The following is a 13,253-nucleotide window of genomic DNA, read 5'->3' as shown; positions in this document are numbered from 1 at the left end:
GAAGGTTGGAATTCTTAAAAAGCAGTGAAAAATTACGTAATGGCGATGAAATTTCATTTCGACCTATCAAGAGTTTTTCTTGCCATCGAGAGGAAAAATGACCATTTGGTTTTTTTTTCTGGTTATTGCCTTTCAAATCATTTGTCGTATACATTGTGTAAACTAGAGGCAACGGGTACCCTACACTTTGTTCGAAGAAATTTTAGCCGATACCTTTAAAATTCACAGTATTTCAGGGATTTTTTATGTTACAATATCTTGGTCAATATCCAGTTCAATTCCGTAGTCCGAGGCCCAAAGTCTACATTCCGTGACCCAACCATATAGTCAGTGCGATCGTAGTTGATCCCATTTAAAACTGTCGTTAAAGGCGTTGACTCCAATCAAAACAGTAAACAGATGCTTTACAAGTTTCTACGATAGTATTTTGAAATATTTCATCCTTTTTTTGAGAGAAATGAGGAGATACCGAGTTGGAATCCTACTTGGGCCGCGTCTACGAGGCAAAAAGTCTTACGCATACGGAGCCAAATAGCGACCCCTTCCCCCCCCCTACAAAAAAGTCCAAAGTCCACTGAACGGAGCCGAGAACTGTACTTTGTTCGAATGTCGGGCTGCGGGTAAATGGACGTTCGACAACTTACAGTAATATTTTATTTGCAATCTTACAAAATTTGAATGTTTGTGGGTTTGACTATAGCATTCCAGAACAATTTTTTTGTTGCCTCTTCACAGTGAAGAAAAAATATTAAAGCGATTTTGCCATACTATCTGCACCAGGAGATATTTAACACAAAGTACAGTTCTCTTGTTATAATTCAGTAGTAATACATTGTTCATTACGTCACGCCACTTGGGCTCGAGGCCCAAATTTAGGCGATATTCACTTGCGACTCAAGAGCATTCTCGACCCCAGTGCTTAGGCTGCTTCATGTGCAAAAGAGCTCTGGAGTCGAGATTGGCGACTCAAGCATAAGCACGAGCAACACACGCAAGCGCGCGCATTTACTTGTTATTAATTAGTGTCTATTGTTCGAACTAAAGTCTCTAATGAACAACAAGCTACTGAGTTTGCGTATGCCTCTTGTGCTTATGCTTGCGTCGCTAGTGAAAATCAGGCTTCATTTTCAAATCGGCACGATTAGTAAGCGTCTCGCTTCGCTCAAACTCAAATGATTCCTGGAACGACACAGCATGTGGAGGCTAATAATAACTGGTTCTGTCATGATGTGCTCACTAATACATTAGTCTTACCTAGGGAAAATAAACTGTTGGAGGCCCGGGGGGGGGGGGACTCCCGTATGAAACGGACGGGGATGCTCGTCGTCTCGCTTAAGGCGGCGAAAGACGGGATACAAAAACCCGCAACTTGTCGCGCAACATTGTTTCGTTGCAAGTTTTGGTCGATGTGTCGCGTTTTTCACCTTGCGTGATCAACTTGACCCGCAACAAAAACATTTGTTGTGGGTTAAAGAAATGCAGGGCGCTGATTGGTTGATTTGCTAGTACACGAGCACATTTGTTGCGCGACAAGTTGTGAGCTTGATGAAAAAAGAGCAACAAAGCCAAAATTTGTTGCTCAGAGTAGACCCCCGCTCTACTTTTCGCAATAACTTTCTTCAACCCGCAACAAAAGTTGAAAAACGGGAGACATCGACCCAAACTTGCAACGAAACAATGTTACGCGCCAAGTTGAGGGTTTTTGTATCTCGTATTTCGCCGCCTTTAGGGGTGTGTAATCTTGGTTTTGGTCTCGTTTAGGGTGTTCCGGGCAAAGCGCCAATATTTTAAGCCGCCAAGGTCTCGTTTAGGGTTCCGCGAAGAAACACAGAATTACGCGAAGAGAAAAAGAAGTCAAATTTTCTTTTTAACGTGTGTTGTTTAGGGGTCAAAATTTGCTAAAGCCTCGCCCAGATTGGTCTCCTTTTCGGGTCACAAAAAGCTTGAGCCACGCCCAGATGGTCTCCTTTAGGGGTTAAATTCAAAATTTCCGACGAGCTTCCCCGTCTGTTCCATATGAGATTTCCCCCCCCCCCCCCCCACCCGGGGTTAGAGGCTCCTTTTTTCATATCCAGTATAAGAGATTTATTTCAGTGATTCGTTATTTTCGCAAATCCCATAAGACAGATCATTATGGGGGTTATTTGTATTAAAACAATTCTCTATTTTCGAATTCCCCATAATACACTTTGTTTGCACCCCAAATTTTGCATAAACTATTGTTTTCAAATGCTCTTGGGGACACTGCATATTCCCAAGAGCATTTGAAAACAATGGTTTATGCAAAATTTGGGGGGCAAACAAAGTGTATTATGGGGAATTCGAAAATAGAGAATGGTAAACAGTTCACCGAAGCATGATACAGCCCAAGATCGAGTAAATAGCTTGTATTGTTTTTTTTTCGGTAACGACCCCTCCAAAACGTATTGCATTATGGGACTGGGAAACTGGTCTATGGAATGTTTTGAATGAAATATAATGGAATGAAAAAATGGAATGTTTTGTCGTTGAGATAGCATTCTCGTATTTTCATTTTCAAGCAAATAATTTATTTACCGGTTTCGTTTCGTTGTGTGAAAGATTCTTTTTCCATACAATATTTTTCTCTTTGGATTACTGAACCCGGCATTAGTTTCAAAAGACTCAAGTTTCCATTTTTTACTGAAACTTATCTTACTTATCTTCATCAACACTCATCCCTACCCAGGTAAATGGTTTCAAAATAAGCAATACTGACAAAAAACTTTCTTCGAAAGACTAGCCAGCAAATGGCTTCAGATATATTATTGTCCATGCTTCAAACCCAAGCGCCCACGTAGGTCACTTGTTATGCAAACCTATGCTAACTATTTATAAACAGAATATCATTGGGTCTTCTTGCTGTTTGTCTGGGTTCCCTCTATTTCCGGTATTTGCGAATTTCACTTTCGCCTTTGATGTGGTCTTGCAAGAAGTTCCTTCTTTTTTAATCGGTAAATCTAGCCACTAAACAAGAAAATTAGTTCGAAGCTTAAGCAGAATGGAATGCAAAGCTGTTTGTCTGTTGCTGGCGTTTGCTCACTTCGCTTTGGGAAAGATTGATCAGTCTTCTTTCGTTTTGCTATCTCCTGAAATGGTTAATGAGATCAACTCATTGAATGCAGGGTATGACTCTTTTTTTTTTTAAGTCAATAACAACGCATTTCGCTCTTAAATCAATTGTGAAATTGAGAAACTTTTGATATACAAGGCCTTTCTTGAACCATCACATAATATTTCCGGGTGGAATAAATTCCTTCACTGGGGTCTTGCGCAGCATATGTTTATTTAGTAAATCGAACCGTGGTTTCAGTTCGATTCAGCTCTGTAATTCTGCAGTTTAGGCTAAATTTGCTCAATTGTATTTGTACTCAAACCCTAACATTCTGACCTAATCTTACTCAGAAGTCCGTAACTTATGAATAAACGTGGTAAGTTTGCATTACTGTGTCAGTGGCTAATGAAGCGCAGTTCTTAATGGATCTGCGTTTTTGAAATAATAAGATATGATTTGCCGGTTTTCAAAATTGTGTTTCAGTCTCAGAACTTTGGCCCACCTCATGGCTAGACGATAGCTCCGAGTTTTAGATCGATACCATATTTTTGTAATACTTTGGGTTTGACTGAACTGAACATTCCTTTATGTAGCTATTGTTATTTTCATGAGTGCCACTAAGGCAGCTGAACACTTCGCTGAAACATTCATTCACTCAATTGATCGTCAAAGGTTCGCTCTGTCACGCGCTGGAGATCAGTTGCGGCCGTTCCATTAGGGAACTAAGTACGCGACATTTTTGAGTCACGGACTGCAACCAAAAGTGAACTGTTTTCCCTGTTAACTTGGCTTCAAACAACCACATAGATGTTGCTAAGTATCTTTCTCCATTAGGGATGATTAGTTAAAAAGTCTGGGAGATGCTACTGTCCCAGCATACGGGAAATTTTTCTTCCGGTCGCTGTCCGTGGCTCAAAATCGTCATGTCCTTACTGGTAATAGTTTTTGTGTAGTTTTCACTACATCCGCGCCCTCGCCTAAGATAGTGTATGAAAGGCAATTGCGATATGTTTAAATTATGTGCTGAGCATGTCGTCCCTGTTTCTGATTTGTATCTGGAAAAAATCAGTTACTGAGCCAGACAACTCGATTTGCATCAGATCTGCTTCAATGTTTAATTTGTTCAATCGCTAACCCGAACAGCACTCTGGTTCTCCAAGCGAGTTTTTCCTTCGTGATTCCGAACATCGGTCGTGTAAAACAATACCAACACCACTTGCACGACCGTTTAAACAATACCGATACCACCTTATGCGCCCGGTTGAGCAAATCGAGATTGATTTCCCCTGCAATGTCTACAATTCATACATTTACCCTTTCTACGCGGGGGCGTCTAGGTTGCCTCCTCGGGTTTTGGCCAAGCGGGGGCAATAACTATTTCTTCGTTTACGGTCGAATGCCGGTTTCCTCATTTTGGGTCGATCGGAGTAAAAAAGAAAGAAAATTAGAAAAAATAAAAATAAATAAAAACACTTTCAAGCTGCAGAAAGAGTCAAGTGGCGGGGCACAGAAGCGAGTGGAGGGCAAAAGCCTCTCTTGTGGAGGAGTGTGACGTTTACTCAGGGGTGGAATCTCTTTATTGACGTTACAAAGCTTCCAAATTCAGGACGAATAATGGTAGTAGTGTAGTGGTACAATAATTAGGCTTTCGTTAACAATGGGATCTCTGTGAACTATTTGTATTATTTATTTTTAAGACCACTCCCCGTGAAAAGGAATACACTTCACGACGGGTTTTAAGTAGATCTTAATTTATCTAAAAAGATGATTTTAAGCAATTGCAGCCCCATATGAAAAAGTACTACGGCCTATCTCATACAAAACATTTAAACTTTTCACGCCTAAGGTTAAATTTGGCAATGGTCCTTACAACTAAAGAATTCATTTCCTTTAATTCTAAATGGTTCCATACTACAGCCCAATCACTAACTTTAATACCTTGCTCCATATGACCCGAAGTTCGAGGGAGAGTAGCGAGAACGAAAGTCAATATTGTTTTTTAAGGCACTACTCCAGCGTGATGCTACCAGGTTACATGTCTGATATATCTGAGAACTTAATCCGATTCAGCGTAAGTACTCCCCTAATGCTTATTCAGCGCGCTGAATGCGATTTAGCCAATCGCATTCGAGCTACTACTCGGAAGATTTTAGTTTTGCCTCGGGTAAAACAACCCTCGTTCGATTTATTGGAGCAGAAACTAAAGAACTAAAGAATTCATTTCCTTTAACTCTAAATGGTTCCATACTACAGCCCCATCACTAACTTTAATACCTTGCGCCGCATCCAGACGCGAGCGGCCGGAAATGCTCAAACTAATACCCTTTCTAAAGAATTCCATATGACCGAATTTCGAGGGAGAGTAGCGAGAATAAAAGTCATTATGGTTTTTAAGGCACTACTCCGGCGGGATGCTTCCAGGTTACATATCTGAGAACTTAATCCGATTCAGCGCAAGTACTCCTCTAATACTTATTCAGCGCGCTGAATGCGATTTAGTGAATCGCATTCGAGCTACTACTCGGAAGATTTTAGTTTTGCTTCGGGTAAAACAACCCTCGTTCGATTTATTGGAGCGGAAACTTTGCAACAGACTCCCTGTTGGTACGAAGGATAGCTCATCATTGAATATATTTTACAAAAAAATCAGTCAAATCAAAATTTGCAACTTGCAACTTAACGTAATTGTTTTTCTTTTCCCCCAAATTTTTCAATTACTAATTCAGTTTTGTGTTTTGGGTGAGGGTCGTATTTAAATTATCTCGATATATTAGGTGCTACCAGAAACCCATAAGGGTTGAAACGTGTAACGACCCCTTGTGTGCTGGGAAACAAGCTTCTGAATATTCAATTTGCTAAGTACCATATTTGGAACAAGAAGAGCGAGGGGTTTCCAAATATGGTACTTAGCACTGTAACATTCGACCAATCAGTTCGCACTGAATATTCGGAAGCTGTAAACGCGCGTTACACGTTTCAACCCTTATGGATTTCTGGTGCTACCCGCAGTAAAAAATTGTTTATCATTGTCAAAATGACTGAAATGTATGAGGGACTTTTAAGACGGAGAATCAATGTTTCCCTTACTTATCATAGTTTTCTGGTGGATTTTTTTAAAAGGTGGAATGCTACCTTTTACAAACGTTTCGCTGAAATGGATTTGGCAGATATGAAACACCTGGCTGGTTGTTATGGTGCTTGGCCAAAAGACTCCCCTCCTAAGCATGTGAAACGTAACATTGCCAGTGAAATCCCAGACGCCTTTGATTCTCGCACTAAGTGGCCTGGCTCCATTCATCCCATTCGAAACCAGGTCAGTATGATGGCACCTATTAACGCAACAAAAGCTTCCATTTTTGTTTAAACCCCATTGATTCAATTCGCTTCTGTGGAAACAATCATTGTTAATCATCACAGTTAAAGTGACATTAATTATGCTGTGATGTCTGGGCACGATCCCGTTCTTAATATTTTTATTCATGTTTTTCCATTCACAAGGGTTCATGTGGAAGTTGCTGGGCCTTCGGCGCCTCGGGTGAGTACAAGCCAATAAACCAATCGTCTCGGTTATCTTATATATCATTTTACAAAGTTGTGCAGAATGGGAAGGAAAATTAGATTTTACATTTTTCAAGGTTTTGATGTACAATTCATCTAACACTATTTTAAAAGTACTGTTTCCGTATTGTCCGTCGTAATTTTGAGATGGTTAAATGAAGCGGCTCTTAACTACCAAACCATTGCTATGGACCAGTTCAAACAGTCTCGAGTCCCTTCAACTCTACAGTTATCCCTTTTTGCCGAGTGTGTTCTATTTAACATTTCTTTGTCTGGTTCGACTCTCAACCATATTTGACAAATCGTGCGACCAAAACAGAGAATGCCTAAAACTTCACTGAGTTAACTATGTTTTTCACAATTTTTTTAACCCAACAGTATGAGAACATTCTAACACAAACTATGCAGCATGCATTTAAAATATAGATATTCCCCTCCCGCCCAAAAAAAAAATGTAGTAATAAGGCTCTCCTTTTATACACTTCTGAAAATATCAATTCCATTTTTTGTCCAAATCGAAATTCCATGCTACTGCTTACGAAAAATGGTAAGACGGTTCCCATTCGGTGAAAAAACCGTCTCTTCCTTTCGTTTCCTAAGAGCTTTTATATGAGTTTTTCACTGAAACGCAAGAAAGAGGACTGGGACTAGTTGCGCATGCGACTTCTGATTGGGGTGATGTCCAATTTCTATTGAAAAAGTTACTTCAAAGAACCATCCATGCAACATTTATGTAGGGCTCTTAACTAAAAAGGTTCCTTAGCAACCATTGTCTTTCTGGAGTGAGGAGCCACCTCTTTCAAAGGATGAATTTGAGCAATGAGTACTTTGTGTATATTGGGCAACCCTCCTGTTGCTTATACGGGGGAGTCAAAACTGGTGACTTTCCTGCCATTCTAGAACTAAATTATCGTTTGAAGCTAACCTATTCTGAAAATAAATAAGAAGGTAAGTTCTAATTTTTTTTAAAAAACAAGTCAATAAAGTTAACTTAGCCACGTTTGGAAAGATTTGCAAGTTGACGGAAAGCTAACACTCGAAAAATTAACTCACAAATCTCAGTCTCTTACGGTGGCTATTTTTCATTTCCCATCGACGCAGCATCACAGTTTCTTTAGAAATTAAAACCCCTTCATTCAATGTCATTTAAGACCTGTATGCATTGTCAAACTGAACAAGCTGAGTTTCTTGCCCCTGTTCTCCGGCATCAAGTGCCCTATAATGTGGTAATTCGGTACCTCTTACTATACGAACCGACTTCGAGGTCCGTACTGTAAGCGCGAAAGGGGATCCATCAGTTACAGTACGGACCGAGAAAACGAGGTTAGTCAGATCTTTGTATCTCTGAGATCTTGATAAGGCGCGCGGAGAAGGAAACTAGTTGAAATCAAGCTGAACGTTGAACTGCCACAAATGATTCGTACGCGTAAAAATTTGCTCATTGGTTTTTTGAAATAGTTGCTTGCAAGATTCAAGACGCTTCACGAGTTTATTTTACTTAAACAACATGAAAAACTGCTAGAAAATGGTGCATCTAATGTCAATTTAACAGGCCGTTCTGTAGAATACGGCCATCTAAATTAGCCAATCGTAGCGCGCGTACTATCTGAGATATATAATAAGGAATCTGCAGAGAATGTAGCTGTACACTTGTATGTTGCAAATTTAGCGTAATGTTCATGTACTTGTCTTTGATTTCAGAGGTATTGTCTGATAGGTTTGCTATTCGTACTGGCAATGTTATTGATGTAGTACTGTCAGCACAACAGCTTGTTGACTGCGACAAGGAATGTTACGGCTGTGCCGGTGGCTGGCCAATACAAGCATGGCGTTACATGGTTAAAGTTGGGTGAGATGTTGGTTAAATAGGAGAGATTGATATGACCCCTTACCGAGCTATCGGGAAGCTGAATCCCATGACAATTTTCCTGACAATTTCTTCACTACCACTCATTTATTTCAACTGCTGTTGCATGATTCAGTAATCAAATAATTGTAGTAATTATCTTTCATTCATTTTGGTTGGATATAGCGTCACGTCCACATCATCAGAACCAACGAACACTGACTTCCGCTACGAAACTCATAAAGTTAAGAGACAAGGCAAATGTTCCAAAATTGACAAAAAATGAATAAAGTTAAGTAATAAGCTTTGTTTTAACTGGGAAAAATTGTAATTGTCCACGAACCAAACGATCAACCATTGAGCGTGAAAGCCAAAATCAATTGACACCCAGTTCGTAATCATTCCTAAATATAAGAAACACGTGAAGACATATAATTATTGTTCTCATTTAATCCACGATGATGATGGTAAGCGTTGAGTTCATTACTATACCAAAACTTATTGTTGAAACACTGGATACCGCCATTCGATGTTAAAAGTCGAAGCAACTTCTCTATCGAGTTTCTTGTGTTTATGCCTGGTTACCGTATCAAATGCCAACCCAAAGTGGGGCAGTTAAAGGCCCGCATTCGCCCAAAAGTCATTGTGGTCATTTGTTTTTGTTTCAAATGACGCTTTGTCAAAATGCGTGATGTGATTGGCAAGAATTTAAAAGCATTCTTTCACTAAAGGTTAATCGTTTAATGAACGTCTTATTTTAAAGTACATTCAACAGTTGACTCCATCGAGACCCTCGTTAAAATTCTGTCAGTCGCATCTCTCTCGTTACAGCATGCGAAAGATGGTATAATAATTGTCGTGCGATAATAGAGCGGTTTTCAAATGAGTGTCGTAAAACCAAAACCAAAGTAATTACTTTGGCCAATCAAAAAGAACGGAGACAATCCAGTAAACCAACCAAAACTCGAAGTAATTACACGTAGCCGACACAAAGCGCGGGAAAATGTGCTCGCGCGAGCCACGATTGGTTTTGGTTTCACTTCTGATTGGTTGAAAAAGTGGCGGGAGAACTTTGAACCAATCACTGAGTGAAGAAATGCAAAACCAAAATAATTCGCTAATTAATTTCGACACTCAATTGAAAACCGCTCTATTATGCTGTGTTTGGAATTCTCTTTAGACTCCTGACTAAACGATGTTATGGAAAATACACCGCAACAACGGATTCTTGTAAAATTAACAGCACTTATATTTCACAATGTCCGAGTGGCTCTGGATCAGATCCCAGATTTTATAAAGCATTGGATGCGTACACAGTGGAAGCAAACGTAAGTTGAAGCTCCAAACTTGAATCTCTTCTTCTTAGTCAAATCGATAAAGTGAAACCGTCTTTTTACTCCTGGCAGGGCCAGCTGTCGATGAATAGTATTTCACCAGGTCTGATTTGAATCAACATTAGAGAAATATGATCAGTTGAGTAACGTCAGTAGATGTCTTAAAACAAGACGTATGGGTAGCGTTCACTCCGGCTGTCATGGGAGCTAACAGGATTTATGAATTTAAAAAAATATAGGTGACTAATTGACTGCTTCGAAAAGGGGCGTTACCGAAAAATATGGTTAGTCTAAGCCAGGAAAGCTTTTCGGCCACGCCAGCAAAGCCCATGAGCAATGTCTAATTGATATTACTGTCATCTTTCAACCCATGGCCAGGCCAAACAGCCAGACGATGGTGATTGTATTCTCTTATTGTGAGTTCAGGAAACAACAGAGGACTGAGTAATAGTAACTGTCGTCTGTCTTGGGTAAACGGAGATGTTATGTTGAGACTGTAAAGCAGCGCAGCGCGCATTTTAGTTCAATTATCTTTTCAGCCAAATCGAGTTTGTCTGTTGTTTGACATAGAAATCGGGTTGTCTCTTGTTCGTGTGTTCATATAAACTATGCTAAGACTACAATGCATCGGTTGAAATCTGGTGTGTCGACCACGTGTAAGAGGCGTTTTGTCCAAGTACTACTGGTGTAGAGACATCAATAATTTTCACAATATATTAATTGTTAACAAAAACAACAACATAGTGTCACCCAGGAGTTTGATATTAGATTTCACAACAGTGCTTTAATAGTACAAACCAATCATGCTTAAATGAAGAAACGGTATAGTCAATGAACTTTAATCAAGTGAAACTATGATCCCGGTGTTTATGAGAGCAATTTTAGCAATTGCGTAGAGAAGCCTGAAAATTTCAGGACTTCAATCGGGTTTGAACTCGTGACCTCGCGATGCCGGTGCGACGCTCTAACCAACTGAGCTATGAAGCCATTGATAATGGGAGCTGGTCATTTCTGGGTTCAAATGAGTTTCATAGCTCAGTTGGTTCAGTAGAGAGTCGCACCGGCATCGTGAGGTCACGGGCTCAAAACCCGTTGAAATCCTGAATGCTTCAGGCTTCTCTACGCAATTGCTAAAATTGCCTTTACAACTGCGAGGATCATAGCTTCACATTTGATTTCATATCCGCAGTTCAATAGATGATCCAGTTCATATATCATTTTCTTCATTGAATTTGAACTTAATCCCATCAGAGTTTTTTTTTCGTCCAGTTTTTTTCTTCATAGCCTTTTACGCTCTATTTTTTGTAGGTTTTTGTTACGTACACGTCAAGTAGCGTCCAGACTGATTTTTGCGGATCCATTCTGGCCCTGTTGTTATTTTTAAAATGGCTGCCATTGAAATACATCCTACTTGGGGGGCAAATCGTTACTTGAACATTACTAAGAGTCCAATTTTTTACATTCTTTTCACAGGTCAAAGCGATTCAGACTGAAATCATGTCTTATGGGCCGGTTGAAGGTACCGTATTGTCTCCCGATTCCCAGGAATAACATCGGATTCCCTGTTGTAATTCATAACATCAAGAAATATGATTCTCTTAAAAAGCAAACGAAATCAAGAAACAAAGTATGTTAGCTATTTCTGTCGTTCAGGTTCATCAACATATTTTTTTTTTCTTGTTTATTCGCCTTTGAGACCAACAACGAAAGCAAAATAATAATCAAGTGGCTTGTTTGGGTTGTCGGTCGAGAATGGGGCTTATTTGTTCGGCATAGATTCGTACCTCGAGCCTCGAGTTGAAATGTTTGGGATCTAGCTTCGGTGGGGCAAAACAAAAGAAGTTTTCAATCCCTCGGGACTCAACATGGCCGCCGTGTGATTGAGGCCAATTAGGGTCCATAACCGTGGTGACCATGGTAACTAATCATTTTAATTTTTTTTGCTTTAGCGGTTTTCACAGTTTATGAAGACTTCATGGTATATCGTGAAGGTGTCTACATCCATGTTAGTGGAGGAACAGTGGGCCTGCATGCCATCAAAATGCTGGGGTTCGTTCATCATTTTGAGAAATTTATTATGTAAATTTCAAGTATTCCGAGAATGAAAATGATGCAAAGGACCTTTAGGCAAAGAATTCGCTATCAATGCGCTATCGAGTTGGTATTAGATAAAAATTACTTTTTTTTCGTGGGAAATAGACCGCAAAATAGTCCTTTTCTTCCCTTTTCGGAAGGTGCGACACGCCGTAAGCGTGATCCTCGCGTGTGAGCATCTCTTGTGAAGGCAACTTTATGCCCGGAAGGGAAGGAGAAAGTGGCCGCAAAAAAGACGCAGCTAATTTTGCACAACGCCAATTATATTGAAACCCATTAACAGGCCTTCCTAACGTCAAGAATAACTTAATACAAGCATATGAAGTGTTCGCTAATAGTATTTATTTCTTATCCTTTTCTTTTTCGTATTCAGCTGGGGAACGTCCTCGGAAGGCATTGATTACTGGGTAAGCCTTGTCATATTTAATAATCTCTAGATGTTGCAAGTGTTATTCGTGTGGCTTTTCCGGCGTAGCACGTGTCGTTCCATCGTGAGAACGTTTAACAAAATGGTGAAAAGGAGTGGTCAGATTTCTAGTTTGGAGCAGATTTGTATCTTACACAGCGCAATATCCCATCCAAAAAAATCTTTTCTGCAAATTGGGGAAAAAGTCTTGCGCATCACGGGTGCATGCCCGCCTACTGGACGTTTTTTCATCGTACATGTGTACAAACTCCATATCAAAATGCTCTTGGAAACTAGTCTTCGTACAGCCATAACAATTTTGCTTTTTGAGATAAATCAAAAATTCCACTCAAAGGTATCCGGCCTGGCCATTAGTATACCCGGCGTATATAGCTCTTAGCCAATCAGAAGGCTGGATTGGTACCACGTGACACGAATGGACCAATAAGAGCACGATTCATTAAGCGTCGGCTATGTTGTTTTGGGCGGGAAGCGGTCCATGCTAATGAGCAGCAGGAATCCATAAAAGGGCATAGCCCTGGAAGTGCACTGTAAATGTCACGCGAGCCGAAAATCAGGCCAAAATCACGTAAATTGAAAGTGTACTGACATACCCTTTTGTTACAAGTGGGAACGTATGGGGGTTCTATAAACAGTCCCGTTAGTACCGGTGGGATTGGTTAGGCAGTAGCACGAGACTAGGAATAATTCTACTAAGAGAAGGTTTGCTGTTTGTAAAATTGTGCAAAAAGGCGGCTGGGTTGGTATCGTTGACTACGATAAAATACCTCTACTGCCAGCGAACAATAACGTAACGTGCTCAAGGTGCTGGATGTTCAGTCAGTGGAACATAAAGCACAGCAACGAAAAACCCCTGCCAACGGAAGACGGAAAAGTTTACAAAATCAAAAGATCCAAGCTGAAAACTATTGTACAATCTGG

General features: G+C 40.1%; 1 protein-coding gene across 1 annotated transcript in view; it reads left to right on the top strand.

Moving 5' to 3' along the window:
• The first annotated feature begins 2,888 nt into the window (after positions 1 to 2,888).
• LOC138027150 (uncharacterized) overlaps positions 2,889 to 13,253 on the top strand; it is a 12,986-nt gene continuing 2,621 nt past the window's right edge. The window contains exons 1-8 of the mRNA XM_068874662.1: positions 2,889 to 3,144; positions 6,194 to 6,386; positions 6,572 to 6,608; positions 8,333 to 8,480; positions 9,658 to 9,805; positions 11,285 to 11,330; positions 11,761 to 11,860; positions 12,279 to 12,312. Of these exons, the coding sequence (XP_068730763.1) occupies positions 3,020 to 3,144; positions 6,194 to 6,386; positions 6,572 to 6,608; positions 8,333 to 8,480; positions 9,658 to 9,805; positions 11,285 to 11,330; positions 11,761 to 11,860; positions 12,279 to 12,312 (831 nt within the window). The 5' untranslated portion in view covers positions 2,889 to 3,019. The remainder of the gene's footprint in view (positions 3,145 to 6,193; positions 6,387 to 6,571; positions 6,609 to 8,332; positions 8,481 to 9,657; positions 9,806 to 11,284; positions 11,331 to 11,760; positions 11,861 to 12,278; positions 12,313 to 13,253) is intronic.

The sequence above is a fragment of the Montipora capricornis genome, chromosome 12 (genome assembly GCF_036669925.1).
Source record: "Montipora capricornis isolate CH-2021 chromosome 12, ASM3666992v2, whole genome shotgun sequence".
In the NCBI taxonomy this organism is placed as follows: domain Eukaryota; kingdom Metazoa; phylum Cnidaria; class Anthozoa; order Scleractinia; family Acroporidae; genus Montipora; species Montipora capricornis.
This window is presented reverse-complemented; position numbering and strand designations above follow the sequence as displayed.